Below are 15,525 nucleotides of genomic sequence, written 5' to 3' on the forward strand. Positions count from 1 at the left end.
AGATATTAATTAGTTCTATTCATTATGCTTTTGGAGGGACCTAAAGGATGTGTTGTTTCACCCTTCTGCAATGGTCAAAATGGCATTGCTTCCAGAGAATGAATAAACATACAAGATCATTAAGTAATTGCACAATTTATAGCTTATCTAAATATGATTTGTTGTCGAAAATATTGGGCTTGGCATGATAGCTCATGCCTGTAACCCCAGCACTTTGGGAGGCCAAAGCAGGAGGATCACTTGAACCTAGGAGTTCAAGACCAGCCTGGGCAATATAGTGAGGCCCTATCTCTACAAAAAATCAAAAAAGTTAGCCAGGCATGGTGGTACACACCTGTGGTTCCAGCTCCTCAGAGAGGCTGAGTCGGGAGGATTGCCTGAGCGCAGGAAGTGGAAGCTACAGTGAGCTATGATTGTACCGTTTTACTCTAACCTAAGTGACACAGCGAGACCTCATCTCAAAAAGAAAAAAAGGAAAGTCTGGCTCTGATGAAAGGTTCTGTCTGTAGTAATCTATTTTTGGATAGTAGTAGTAATAGTTTTCTATTGGTACATTAAAAATTATCTTACAACTTAATTGCTTAAAACAAAATGTTTACAATCTCTTAGTTTCTGTGGGTCAGTAATTTGGAGCAGCTTAGTTGAGTAGTTCTGGCTCAGTGTCTCATGCAGTTGTGGTCAAAGTGTTGGCTAGGGCTATAGTCATCTGCAGACTGGACTAGAACTGGGGATCGGCTGTTGACGGGGTCCCGGCCCCTCACCACGTGCTAGAGTGTCTCTTGTGACATAGCAGCTGGTTTTTCTCAGGGAAGAGAAGAGGTCCAAGAGAGGGCGAGGAGGAAGCTGCAGGGCCTTTTATGATCCCGTCTCTAAGTCGCATACCATTACTTCTGCTTGTTTTCTATTTGTTAGAAGCAATTTACTAAGCCCACACCTCACTCTAGTGGAGGAGAATTAGGCTCTGCGTTGTGAAGGGAGGAGTATCAAAGAATTCATGGACATATGATCAGCACCACCCACCACAGGCTTGTTTTTCCTGACTTTTTTCTTCCCAGGTTGAAGTTGTTATAGCTTAGTAGTTAAGAGCATGGTTCTGAAGTCAGACTGCCTGTCTTTGATTCTGGTTCTTCCACTTGCTTACTGTGTGATTTAGTAAGTGTGAGTTGCCTTCTCTGGACCTCATTTCCCTCATGTGTGCATTGAGGAAAATAACACCTTCCTCATGGAGGTGTTTGAGATGTAAATTAATTAATATAAGTAAAGGATGTAGATCTGGACCTGATGAATAGAATGCTCTTAATAGATGTTAGCTTTTAGTATTTTTATTGTTGTTTGAACAGCAGTATAGCCCAGTTTGTTTCTCCCTTTGTTTCTATATACTCTAACATAATGCTTGGTCTAACATACCACCTCCTACAGGCTCTGGTCATCTTGGTAGGCCATACATGGTGGGAGCCAAGGGGGCTGATGACTGTCAGTCCAGACTCCATCTGTAGTGGTATAGCATGTGAGGGCTCTTAGCTTCTTGTTGATACACAGTAAGGAGTATCCCTTTCCACTTCAGAACTCTCACCTGGAAAGGGCTTTCTCCTAAACTTAACGGTAACCTGCTCTGGGACCTGTGAGCTGTGTTCAGTGTTCTTCAGGTTCAATCACACTTTCAGTCCATAAATATTTATGAAACTGCCTTGGAATTCAAAGCAAAGTAATTTTTCAGAGTACTTTATCTACTGTGAAGAATCAAGGGAAATACTTATTTCCTAGCTCTTTAGAATTTATTCATATAACATTTTCATCTTAGATCTGGGGCCAATTTGCTTAGTTGATTAGGGTATAATGCTTATGGGTGGAAAATGTTTCCTTAAAATAATCTGTTTGGAGGAAGGCGGTAATCACAATTCCAACACTTTTAAAGGAAAATGATTTATTAAAGGGCAATCAACTATTTAGAATAGTTAAGTATGTTCATTAAATACTGCATTTATATCTGGTAGATCTTGACCTGGCATTGAGATGCCACATTCTTGGCTCCAGAAAGATGTTTTTAAAAGATGTTCATGAATTCCACATCTCGAAATTGTAAGAGAAAGCAGATTTTTTAAATTTTTGGATATAATAGACTAGCGATTTTTTTAGATATGAACTTTGTTTTATAGATGATTCAAAAGATTGTTTACCAGAAAAAATTTTTACACCAAATTTCTACCATGTTTTTTCTTATTGATGCCATTGGTTTCCAGGACTGGAAAGTATAATTGAAATGGTTTCTTTTAAAAGTGTTGCCTAGTCCTGCACTCTGTGGTAGTTTGACTTCTTAAGTCTACCCAGATAAGATTGCATTTGGTTATGCACACCAGAATTCTAACTACTGTGGCTTTAATGAAATACGGATTTATTTTCCCTGTGTAACAAGAGGTCTGTCTTTCTGCTCGATTATCCTTAGAATGTGACTTCTGTCTTTGTACTTGTAGCCCCATAGTTATAACATCCATGATGGGTTAATATCATGTCATATTTGCATTCCAGGCAGAAAGTGGAAGGCTTTCCAGAAACTTGGTTTATGCTTCTTTGGTCAGAACTGTGCTAGGTGGCTTCCTCAAGTTGCAAGGGATCCCAAGAAAGCTAGTGTTTTAGTAGGGTAATCAGTATTCTGTTAGTGAGGCAGAAAGGGACGCTGTATAATGGATAAGCAGCTAATATTGTCTGCCACAAGGGTTTGGATGGTTGCTCAAGTTCTGCGCCAAAAGAGCAAACCATGAGTCCATCCAGTTGGCAATAGTACATAGTGTTAGTACAGTACTCAACGTAAGTAATGAGTCAGCTCTATATCTTTAGTGGAATCCAGAAGCAAAAACAGAGTAGTTTACCCCTAGGTAATATATGTGGTCATCAAGCTAAGTAATGATCTTGTACGTGATGTTGTTTTCCTCCCGTCAAACTCCTCATTGATAAGGGGTACTTGAATAAATAATCTCTTCCAAAAGCTGTTTCCATTTAGATTTTTTTAATTATATTTGAGCCAGGCATAGTGGTTTATGCCTGTAATCCCATTACTTTGGGAGGCTGAGGCATACAGATCACTTGAGGTTAGGAGTTCAAGACCAGCCTGGGCAACATGGTGACACTCCATCTCTACTAAAATACAAAAATTAGCTGGGCATGATGGTACATTCCTGTAATCCCAGTTACTTGGGAGACTGAGGCAGGAGAATCGCTTGAAATTAGAGGTGAAGTTTGCAGTAAGCTAAGATTGTGCCACTGCACTCCAGCCTGGGTGACAGAGGGAGACTGTCTTAAAAAGGAGAAAAAAAAAAAAAAAGATCTTTTTGTTTTATATATATATTTTTTTGCTAAAATGATTATAAACTAGTTGTATATGAAAATGATTATTGTATGTTGTTTCAATGAAAATTGTGTCCATTTTTATTTTTGACAGAATTGGCAGTATGGTGGCTATTAAATTAAGTTGTGGTCTTTTTTAGAAGGAAAAAGACCTTTCTTTCTTTCTTTTTTTCAAGATAGAGTCTCACTCAGTCACCCGTGCTGGAGTGCAGTGGTGTGGTCTCAGCTTACTGCAACCTCTACCTCCTGGGTTCAAGCAATTCTTCCCCCTCAGCATCCCAAGTAACTGGGATTACAGGCACATGCCACCATGCCCAGCTAATTTTTATATTTTTAGTAGAGATGGGGTTTCGCCATGTTGGCCAAGCCAGTCTTGAACTCCTGACCTCAAGTGATCCACCTGCTTCAGCCTCCCAAAATGCTGGGATTACAGGAGTGAGCCACTGCACCCGACCAAAAGATTTTATTTCTAATATAAAGTAACACATGCACATTGTTAGAAAATAAAATCAACCAGTACCAAAGGACTAAAGAAGAGGGTAAAAAACACCGTTGATACCATTGCCCAGAAATAATTATACTGTTACTTTTTTTTTTTGAGGCAGGGGCCTCACTCACTGCAGCTTTGACCTCCTGGGCTCAAGCAATCCTTCCACCAAAGTAGCTGGGGTCAAAGGATGCACCACCACACATGCTAGTTTTTGTATTTTTTTGTAGAGACAGGATTTTGCTATGTTGCCCAGTCTGATCTTGAACCCCTGAGCTCAAGCATTCCTCCTGGCTCTGACCATCATGAAATACATTTCTGTGCATTTAAAAAAACTTACTTTTGGAATTATTTGTGAACGTAGTTCAGTATGAATAAGTATATTAGCTGAGATATCTTGACATAAAAATTTGGAAAACTTTGGAAAAATCCATTTAAACCTTCAAAAAGTAAATAAAAGTTAACATTTGATTTTCATTATTTGTAGCTAGAAATTTTTAAAGTAGCATTTCTGAAAAAGCTTGACGTTGATAAATTCTTACTGATTTTGATTTATCTTCTGACAAGAAATAAAAGTGCTCTGAGCCTAGGATCTCCTTATTCCTTCTTGAGGCCATTTTTTTATTTTGGGGCATGACAATAGAAATATCAGAATAATAGCAGATGATTGATATGAAAAAAAAATCTTTTTTTACAATGACCATTTAATGTTCTGTGTGGGTTGGGTCTTTTTGTACCTGAACATTCATTTGCTTATCATTTTCAAGCTGCAGATATATTCCACCTCTCCAGTTAAATTTAGCTGAGGAATTGTTAGGTGCGGGCTATAATTGCTCTTTCTCTTCTCTTCACTTTCCCAGCCTCTGCAGTACTTTGACAAGCTTCACTCCTCCTGCAAGCAATGTTTTCAGTGTGTGTCTTTTATGTGCTGCCGACAGGCTCTTTCCATGTTCTGCGGGCCTCCTACTCGGGGAGCGCCACCACCGCCACCAACCCCGTGTTAGTACAGGGATGGAAAAGCTGAGCGGGGCAGAGTCGTTTGTACTTTTAACATCTGTGTGAACAGCCCTCAAGAGGCCCTTTCTTTTATCTTTTGCCTGCACTCAGAGTTGTTACCCCCAAACAGTTCTTCATGCCTTGAATATGGGCTCAAGATTCAAAAAGCCAGGCTTTTCTAGAAGTATGGATGACAGAAAAGGAAAAAAGACTGTATTTTTCCATTTAAATGCCACTTTAACATTATTTATTAGACAAATAACATTATAAATATAACAGTGGAATTCATTTTAATAAAAAGGAGAAAATGCCCCTATATTCTGCAATTCTAGTCAACAGTTTTTATTTTTTCTGTGTTTCCTTTTAGACCTGTTCTGTATGCATATGCACTGTCTGCACTGTTATAATTCAAGTGGCTATCATTTGGATTCTAACTGGTTTTTTTCCTTTAATGTAATCATTCTCATTTCTCCATTTTGTTACATGATCCTCTATAGTGACATTTAAATGAGTTTTTTTTTCTACAAGTAGTACATTCACATGGTATAGAATGCAAAAGCTATAAAAGGGTGTGCAGTGGAAAGTGAGTCTCTCTCCCGTCCCAGTCCCCCAGCCTTCCAGTGCCCTTCCCTAGAGGTAACATTTTTTCTTCATTTCTTGTGATATAACAGTATTCTTTTTTTTTTTTTTCACTTTGATTCTTCCCCTTGATTTACCAGTTTTCGGGATAATGTGTTGGTTTCCCAGAACCCTCTAAAGAAGACCAGTAAAAGTGTGTAGGGTTTCTTTTTCCATGTAAAATGTGTTTTATTTTTAAAAGGTTCAGGGTTTAGTTTGAAATCAGACAGTAATACCTCTCATTCATTGACTGTGAAATTGGCTTCAGCTACCAATACTTCATTAACTCTAAAAGAAAAACTGTTTCAATTTTGAGGGAGGATAATCCAGTTTAAGTAAGTTTTACATTGGTCTGTAATTAAAAACAGAATGAGGGCTAGAGTTTCCTGTTGCTCCAGTACCTGGAATGTCATATTCCCAACTCAGGTAGGCACTAATACTCGCACGCGCGCACACACACACACACACACACACACACAGAGCAAGAATCAGAGTATGTCAAAGGGCAATGAATATTTTCATTATGTCATATTCCCAACTCAGGTAGGCACCAATACACACACACACACACACACACACACACACACGCACACACACACACACACCCAAACAGCAAGAATCATCCGAGTATGTCAAAGGGCAATGAATGTTTTCATTTTATTATTTTGTCATCATAATCTCATAGATTTTACATATTTTATGTGATTCCATCCATTTTAATGATTCTTTTTGATGCTCACATTAGCCCATCCTTGGCCAGTTGGAGCATCTTCAGATCATATTCTGAGTCCTTTTTGAAAGGACCCCAGTGATCTTTAATAATTTTCTGCTTTCTGGTATGGCAGAATGTTTCAGCTTATTTTGTATTCACTAATACTTCTAAATTACTACAAAATATCTGATAATGAGATGTATCACCATGTCTCTCTCAGTGGAGAACAAATTGTTGTCTTTTTTTTTTTTTTTTTGAGACAGAGTTTCGCTCTTGTTACCCAGGCTGGAGTGCAATGGCGCGATCTCCGCTCACCGCAACCTCCGCCTCCTGGGTTCAAGCAATTCTCCTGCCTCAGCCTCCTGAGTAGCTGGGATTACAGACATGTGCCACCATGCCCAGCTAATTTTTGTATTTTTAGTAGAGACGGGGTTTCACATTGTTGACCAGGATGGTCTCGATCTCTTGACCTCGTGATCCACCCGCCTCAGCCTCCCAAAGTGCTGGGATTACAGGCTTGAGCCACCGCGCCCGGCTTGTCATTTTTAAAATATTAGAAATATTTTTTCAACCACTATCCCTGTCTGTATATACACTCTTTACTCTTTGGCTTATGCCCTTAGAGTCTCTGTTGATAGGTAGATGTTTTAGTTTTTGGTTTATGCCTTTAGCATACATCTTTATGTGTAATTACTACTTCAAAACATGCGAATATTCTTTTAACTCTTAAATAACATGACCAGATTCAATTCCCAAAGGATTGTACCCATTTGCAAAACGTGAGTATAGTTGCTTAAACATAATACCAGCATTTGGATATTATGATTCCTTGTTAATATTCACTAAGTTAATTATATAAAAATCATAGGTATTAATAGTTTCATTGATTTGCTTTATTGCTAATTGTGGAGTTGATTGTAATCCATACGTTTGTTAATTAGTTGTGACCATTTTTATGTGACTTGTCTGTGCCCTTTGCTCATTTGCCATTAGGATCTTGATTTTTTTTAAGATAAAAACAATTTGTATTCTTTATATACTTTAAATGTTAATCTATTGTCATATTGGTTGCAAGCATTTTACATTGTGAACATGTCAAACAATGGTTGCAAATATTTGATTTTGTCCTTGTTATATAAAGACCATTAATTTACCTTCTTAGAGAGTGACCACTAAACATTAAGCGTAACCCTAAATACCAGTTTGTTGTCTTGAACCATCTATGTAAGCTTGGCAAGTCACTTTACCTTCTCCCAACCTCATATCTGTCAAGTGTTGAATTGAACTTGATCTCTTAGATCTTTTCCAACTCTGACAGCTGGGATTACAGGCGTGAGCTATCATGCCCAGCCAGGTTTAGCTTTTTGAAAAAGCTTTGCATAAAAAAAAAAACTTTCAAAAGTATATTGAAACAGAATTTAATAAATTTTTAAAATAGAAATACTAATAAAATGTTTTTTTATCCAGCATTCAGGGTACTTACGGATTATTCGTATAACTTGGCGCATATATACCAGTGATGACACGTGAAGTATCAATACACTTGATTTCTTACGTTTCTTCTTTAAAATTCATTTCAAATTCATTACAATTAAGCATGAATATATTTATTGACACTATCCTTTTAGCCCGAAGAAAATATAATGCCCTTTTAAAGTTTAGTATGTATTTCAGAAATGCCAACCTCAAGTAAATCCACAGAGCTTATCATAAATACCATAGTTTTGCTATTGACTTCAGTCTAAGACAAATTTATTTTGTCAGAACCCAATAACCTGAGTGTGGTTATGTGAAATGTATTGAAACTGCTTTCTGGGGGTGGTCAGGAGATGTAACCCCAAGAGACATGGCCAGGTTTCTATGTTCTGGGGAAAAAAAAAAGAGAATTGGCCTCTGTCAGTTCTTTGAAAACGCCAGCCATCCTCTTTCCTGAGTCCTGTGGTGTTTGAATCTGCTCCAGCACCTGTTTTATATCCCTTCCTTTTCCATTTTGATCAGGAATATTTTGTTACCCCGAAATTAACTTGCACTCTAAGAGAAAGTATTTAAGAAAATTCCTAGGCTGGGCGCGGTGGCTCATGCCTGTAATCCCAGCACTTTGAGAGGCCGAGGTGGGTGGATCACAAGGTCAGGAGTTCGAGACCAGCCTGGCCAAAATGTTGAAACCCCGTCTCTACTTAAAAAAAAAAAAAATAGCTGGGCGCGGTGGCACGCCCCTGTAATCCCAGCTACTCAGGAGGCTGAGGCAGGAGAATCGCTTGAACCTGGGAGGCGGAGGTTGCAGTGAGCCGAGATCGCGCCATTGCACTCACTCCAGCCTGGGTGACAGAGTGAGACTCTGTCTCAAAAAAAAAGAAAAGAAAATTCCTGTTTAAGATGAGAAGTGGTTCACTTTTAGAATTATCTTTTTGCTAGTACCAAAAGTTTAATTTATTGTTAAGAATGATGATTTTTTTTAATTTTGAAAATTTAATTTGTGTTCTTTAAAAGTTTAGGCAATGTGGAAAAGTACAAAGAGTAGTGTTTAAAATTATTCTGAATTCTATCAGTAGAGCTAATCTTCATTAGTATTAGCTAAATGTCATTCCAAAGAACATTGTCTTCACATATTTATTAATATGAGAAAGAAAAAGTACACAGAGAAATCAAGATAGCTTATATTATGAAAAAGACATTTTTCATTAAAAACATTGTTCATCAAAAATAAATTATGACTTTTTTTAACTGTGCGTGTGTGTGTGTGTGTGTGTGTGTGTGTGTGTGTGTGTGGCGGTGTTTTGAGATGGGGTCTCGCTCTGCATCCAAGCTGGAGTGCAGTTGGTACCATCATAGCTCAATGCAGCCTCAAATTCCTGGGTTCAAGCGTTCCTCCCACCTCAGTCCTTATAGCAGGGGTTACGGACAAATGCCGCCATGCCCAGGTATTTTAAAAAAATTTTTTCTGTAGATGTGGAGTCTCACTGTGTTGTCCAGGCTGGTCTCAAATGCCTGGCCTCAAGTGATTGTCTCACCTCAGCTTCGCAAAGTGCTGGGATTGCCATGGCTGGCAATACTATTTACTAAAAGAATCTCTCTAAGAAAAAAGTTATGAAAATTCTAGATTCACATTATGCTTACCTATATTTTCATTTTATGTAACATTTCTTAACTCTGTTAAGGCTATTTAGACAATACCTTTTAATTCTATTAAGAAAATTAGTGCCGGGCGCGGTGGCTCAAGCCTGTAATCCCAGCACTTTGGGAGGCCGAGGCGGGTGGATCACGAGGTCAAGAGATCAAGACCATCCTGGTCTACATGGTGAAACCCCGTCTCTACTAAAAATACAAAAAATCAGCTGGGCATGGGGGCGTGTGCCTGTAATCCCAGCTACTCAGGAGGCTGAGGCAGGAGAATTGCCTGAACCCAGGAGGTGGAGGTTGCGGTGAGCCGAGATTGCGCCATTGCACTTCAACCTGGGTAACAAGAGCAAAACTCCGTCTCAAAAAAAAAAAAAAAAAAAAGAAAATTAGTATCTCTTCCCTGACTCACATTTTTAAGTTGTTATTAATTTATTATTCATAGCATTTATAATATAGTCTATGACCATAATTACCATAACTATTTAGTCTTAGTATTATATTTGAATAGATTTAGTGCCCACCATGGGCATTTTCATTACGACTTCTCCATTCCTGAGGTTTTTTTTTGTTTGTTTATTTCGTTTGAGTTTCTGACAGCTTGTGTTTCTCAAGGTCACATAAGCATTATATGTGAAGTTCTTTCGCATTTGGTGATGTCTGCCTTTTGCCTTTTAATAACACTGGAATGACTTCTTGGGTTGGTATGATATCCTTGAATGTACTCTTTTGGTCTCAGACCTTTATAGTGTTTGCTTCATTGCCTTCTGACTTTGGATGTTGCTATAAAGTCTAAACTCAGGCCAATTTTCTTACCACTTTGTAGGTAATTTTTTTGGTCTGGATGTCTGAAGTATTATTTTTATAACCAAGAAATTTCTCAGTTTTAGTCATTCACTATCAGTTGTGTGGAACAGAGTGTGTTCTTTCAGTGCAGATTTAGTTTTTTCAGTTCAGGTTTCTGTTCCATGTTGCATCCTTGACATCAGGGATGACAATTATCTTTATGTTGGGTTGTCTTTGTCTTCCATGTCTTCCATACTGTCTGTCAGTTGCCTTACTCTTTGACTTTCCCCCAGACGCAGTGAGTGGTTTTCTTTTGTTTCGTTGTTTTCTCATATTATGTTTGTGTTGTTGCTATGTCTCTTCATCTTGCTGACATGTTATCAGTTCTATCTAGCAATTTTATTTGCTCTGATAGAGGTATTACCACATTCTCCTTGCCTGTATTTCAACAGTATTAAAGATTCAGTTGTTTTCCTCTCTGAGCTATGATTTAAGGATTTGAGTTTTTCTGTCTTACACATTTTTCTACACCCTGAGGACATGGGTAGAGGTTAGGAGAGTGTATGGTTATGAAAACATTATAAAGCCTCAGTAATTAAAATTTACATACTTATATAGGAAGACTTTCAGGTTAGATTTTAAGGGAAGAAAAGCAGGGTATAGGAGAATGTGTATAAAATGCTTCTTTTATATAAAAAAGTGAAAAAATAATGCATATAAATATGTCTTTATACATTCACCTACATATTTGCTTTATACTTTATCTCTGAATGCTAGACAAGGACTTAATAATTGGTTACTTTTGGAAAAGGGACCTGGCTAGTGATGGGATTAGGAGAGAGGATTTTCTCTGTGTATCTTTTTGTATTTCTTGACTCTTAAGCAACATGAATGAGCTATGTATTAATTATGTGGACACTGCTTTCTGTTCTGAGATTTAATTGCCCTGTTGTAGGATTCCTCAACTCTGCAGGAAATGTCCTTGGTTCCCATAGGGAATTTTGTATCAGTCTCCAACTGAGTGTGGGGTCTGGAAGGCTCAGCATGAATGAGGTGGCTCCTGGTTAGTCACTTCCCCCACTTCACCTTTGCTGTTCAGCCTCCATTTCTGTCACACTCTAGCCAGAAATTTGTGTTTCCCTCCAAATCTGACTCATTAATGAACATTCAGGATTTCGTTGATTCACCAATATTAATTTTGGGGGAAGAGACTATGCCATAATCTCTTTCTTTTCCTGACTAGCATGTTTTAAAATACATGGCATTAAGTTATACCTATTCCTTTTTGGTTGCTTGTGGCAATTTTTGTTGTTGTGATTTAATGTTATTACTTTTGATTCAGTATATTTTGTATTTGGTTAGGGAGATTCTGCGATCTGATTTCACTTGTTACCGTGTTAACCTACTACACCTAGGCTATATGGTCTAGCTTGCTGCATCTAGGCTATAAACCTCTACAGCAGGTTGCTGGACTGTAAAGCAGTTGTAGCAGAATGGTGCATACATATCTAAACATAGAAAATGCACAGTAAAAGTATGGTCTACAATATTTAAAATGACACTTACCATGAATGGAGCTTGCAGGACTGGAAGTTGCTTTGGATGAGTCATTGAGTGGTGAAGGAATATGAAGGCCTAGGACATTGCCGTGCGCTGCTGTAGACTTTTTGAACCCTGTACATGTAGGCTACTAAATTTATAAAAAATATTTTTCTTCCTGCAATAATAATTTAACCCTAGATTACTGTAACATCCTTACTTTATAAGCTTATTTTTTTAACTTTTTTCTTTTTGTAAAACTCTTAGCTTAAAACACAAACCGATTGTATAGCTGTACAGAAATACTTTACACCCTTATTCTATAAGCTTTTTTTCTTTTCTTTTCTTTTCTTTTTCTCTTTAAAACTTTTTTGTTAAAAAGTAAGACACACACACACACACACACACACACACACACACACACACACCCCGCACATCTACACAGGGTCAGATCATCAGTATCACTGTCTTCCACCTCCACATCTTGTACCACTGGAAAGGTCTTCAGGGGCAATAACACATATGGAGCTGTCATCTCCTACAACAATGGCTTCTTCTAGAATACCTCCTGAAGGACCTACCTGAATCTGTTTTACACCTAACTTTTTTATTTTAAGTAAGTAGGATTACACTCTAAAGTAATGATAGAATAGTATAGTAAATACATAAACCAGTTACATACTTGTTTATTATCAAGTATGTACCATATATAATGTACTGTGCTATATTTTTATATGATCTGTTATGTTTTTATATGATTAACAGCACAATAGATTTGTTTATACCAGCACCATCAGAAACATGAGTAATGAGTTGCGTTATATTGTTAACAATGGACATTACTAGGCAACAGGAATTTTTCAGCTCCTTTATAATCTTATGGGACCATTATCATATATGCAGTCTGTCATTATCCAAAATGCCATTATGTGGTGCATAATTGTACTCAACTGTCTACCTAGTCTTTGTCCGGTAAAGCCAGCCTCCCAACTTCACTAACCTGCCCCATCTGAAGGCTGAACCAGGCAGGGAAGATTTCTAGTGCTTCCAGCTTTGCAGGGCTCCGTGGTTTAGGGAGTCCTCAGAGCACCCTCATTCTGAGGAAGCAAGCAACCAATTGCCAGATCCACTTTAATACAGCTTTTGCTTAACACATACATACACACACACACACACACACACACACACACACACACGTTTCTTTTATCTGCCATTGTTTTTTGCTTCAAAAGTTCATTGCCCTTTTAGCATAAATTCCCATAATTATTTCTCAAATTATAACCTTGCTTTGCCAAAGATTTACATTGCTGACAGAGATATCTTTTTGATACCAAGATGTAATCATGCCATCCTCCTGTTTACAAGTGTTTGGTCACCCCTCATCACCTTCAGGAAAAATCTTATTTTTAAGAGCTGTGCCAAAGCATATCAGTCATAGGGAATGTGAGCTTACCAGGGACACTGTCTTCCCTTTGCATCCCCAGCGTAGAGAGCAGTACCTGGCACAGAGTAGGCACTCCACAAATATTAACAAATAGTAGGTATCTGGTACATCTTTTTTGAATAAAGTTTAATCTAGAGAGAGTTTACTAGTAAGACTGCAGACTCTGTCATCTGTAAACAACCAATTTAAGTAGTCAACAACAAAAAAAATCTCTAGTTTGGGTTTTAACATGCTATGCCATTGTGTTCAAATAAGGAGTTATGGCATACTAATGCAAAAACAGTGGGATTGACTGCAAGAAGTGCCGGAAAGAAGGAGGCACTGCCAGGCACACACCTGTCATTCCAGTAATTTGGGATGCTGAAGCAGGCGGCTCAGTTGAGCTCAGGAGGTCAAGACCAGCCTGGGCATCATGGACGAAACCCTGTCTCTACTAAAAAGACAAAGATTAGATGGGCATGGTGGCACTTGCCTGTAGTCCCAGCTTACTTGGGAGTCTGAGGGCAGGAGAATTGCTTGAGCTTAGGAGGCCAGGCTGCAGTGAGCCATGATTGTACCACTGTACTCCGGTCTGGGCAACAGAGTGAAATCCTGTTTAACCAAAAAGAGGAGAGAATCTAGTCTGTCTTGTCTATCTGTACTCCACATTCTGCAAGGATTTGTGGTAGCTCATACACAAAATATCACACTATAGTATGCTTCAGTTCTGGCGTGAAGTTTTCTGGCTATCAAGTTGAAGAGGGTGACTGAGTTACATAATTCTTATTATTGGATAGGAGCACACATTTATTAACATTGAGCTCTAAAACAAATTTCCCACCTAAGGTTTTGTATGAGAGGCTTTGAGTGATAGGGTGAACATTATACTGTATACTATTCCTATGGCAAATAAGGTAATATTAATAATTTTTTGACAGTTCCTTATGAAATCCACCCGATAATAAGAAGCCCAACTTGAGATGCTAGTTCTGTTCAGAGTTAAGATAATGCCCATCTGTGTGGCCTTCTGTTGTTTAGCTTAAATTCAAGAATAGACAGAGCTCCTGGCCTTTTGACTGGTCCAGTAGAGCAGACGTTTTGAGATTGTGCTGTCAGGCAAGGGCCTGAGCTGCTGTTTGCTGGGTGACTTGTTGAAGTAATTGCCTATGCTACAGAGAAACTGAGAGTTGGTCTGAATGACATGATTTGTGGGAAATTAACATGCCCAAGTAGGCGAGTTCATGGGCTAGAGACTGTAGGAGCACCTGCAGGCAAGGCCAGAAAGATCTTGACATCAATACATCATAGAAAGTATTGATCAGCTTTTTGTTCACTACTTATTAAAATTTAAATTTACTGTCAAGGGTGTGCTAAGACAGGCACTTTTGTATATTGCTGGTGGGAGTATAAATCATTAATAATAAATTTTTTGGAAAGCAATTTGGCAATACATTTCAAGAGCCTTAAAAACATTCATACTGGCTGGGCGCGGTGGCTCATGCCTGTAATCCTAGCACTTTGGGAGGCTGAGGTGGGCAGATCACCTGAGGTCAGGAATTCAAGACTAGCCTGGCCAACATGGTAAAATCCCATCTCTACTAAAAATACAAAAAATTCGCCAGCTGTGGTGGTACGCGCCTGTAGTCCCAGCTACTCGGGAGGCTGAGGCACAAGAATCGATTGAACCTGGGAGACAGAGGTTGCTGTGAGCCCAGATCATGCCACTGCACTCCAGCCTGGGTGACAGAGTGAGACTTTGTCTCAAAAAATAAATAAGTAAAATAATTAAAGATGATTCCAGTGTTATAACTCGAGGACATTAGGAGGATAATTGTGCCATGTAATGAACAAGGTGATTTTAAAGAAGGTTTTAAAGATAATCTTTTATTTTGATGTGCTCGTTGGCAAAATATTCAAGTAGATAATAAAAGATACCTAACTTAGGTATTAAATAGTGCATCACCTCTGATGTCCACGAGCTTCCAGCGCTCATTAGCACAAATAGGATTGATTTCTTATCCTTTGTTGCCTATTTGTTTTGAAACCCATATTGTAAAATGTCCTTTTAAAGTCTTATTTTAAAGGGTAGATAGTGGTTTTGCTTTTCTCCATCTATACAGTAAGTATAAAAAATATTGCACTTGGTCAGTGGTTTTGAGAGGCTTAAGAAAGGTACCTGGATCCCATTGTTTGGTAATACCATTAATAATATTATTGTTTTTAGGGAGAAAACTTTTTTTTAATACTGACTACATTGAAAATTTAGTCTGTATAGCAATAAGCAATATAGACACCTTTGAGTTGCTCAAGATGGTTTTGGCTCTAAACATTTGTATTGTAATGTTTTAGAAAATGTATTATATATTGAAAGTTAGTACAGTACATTTATTTATCCATCCTAAAATTTCTTTCAGGAATTGTTCCATCTTCTGTTGTCCTGACTTCTTTCCAGGTGATGTCAAGAGTTTTTCTAATATGGGCAGTAACACACAGCGTCAAAGAGGT

General features: G+C 38.2%; 1 protein-coding gene across 1 annotated transcript in view; it reads left to right on the forward strand.

Moving 5' to 3' along the window:
• HACD2 (3-hydroxyacyl-CoA dehydratase 2) overlaps positions 1–15,525 on the forward strand; it is an 86,529-nt gene that overhangs the window by 34,082 nt on the left and 36,922 nt on the right. Inside the window, exon 4 of the mRNA XM_003941665.4 lies at positions 15,435–15,523. Within this exon, the coding sequence (XP_003941714.1) occupies positions 15,435–15,523 (89 nt within the window). The remainder of the gene's footprint in view (positions 1–15,434; positions 15,524–15,525) is intronic.

This window comes from Saimiri boliviensis, chromosome 8, assembly GCF_048565385.1.
Source record: "Saimiri boliviensis isolate mSaiBol1 chromosome 8, mSaiBol1.pri, whole genome shotgun sequence".
In the NCBI taxonomy this organism is placed as follows: Eukaryota; Metazoa; Chordata; class Mammalia; order Primates; family Cebidae; genus Saimiri; species Saimiri boliviensis.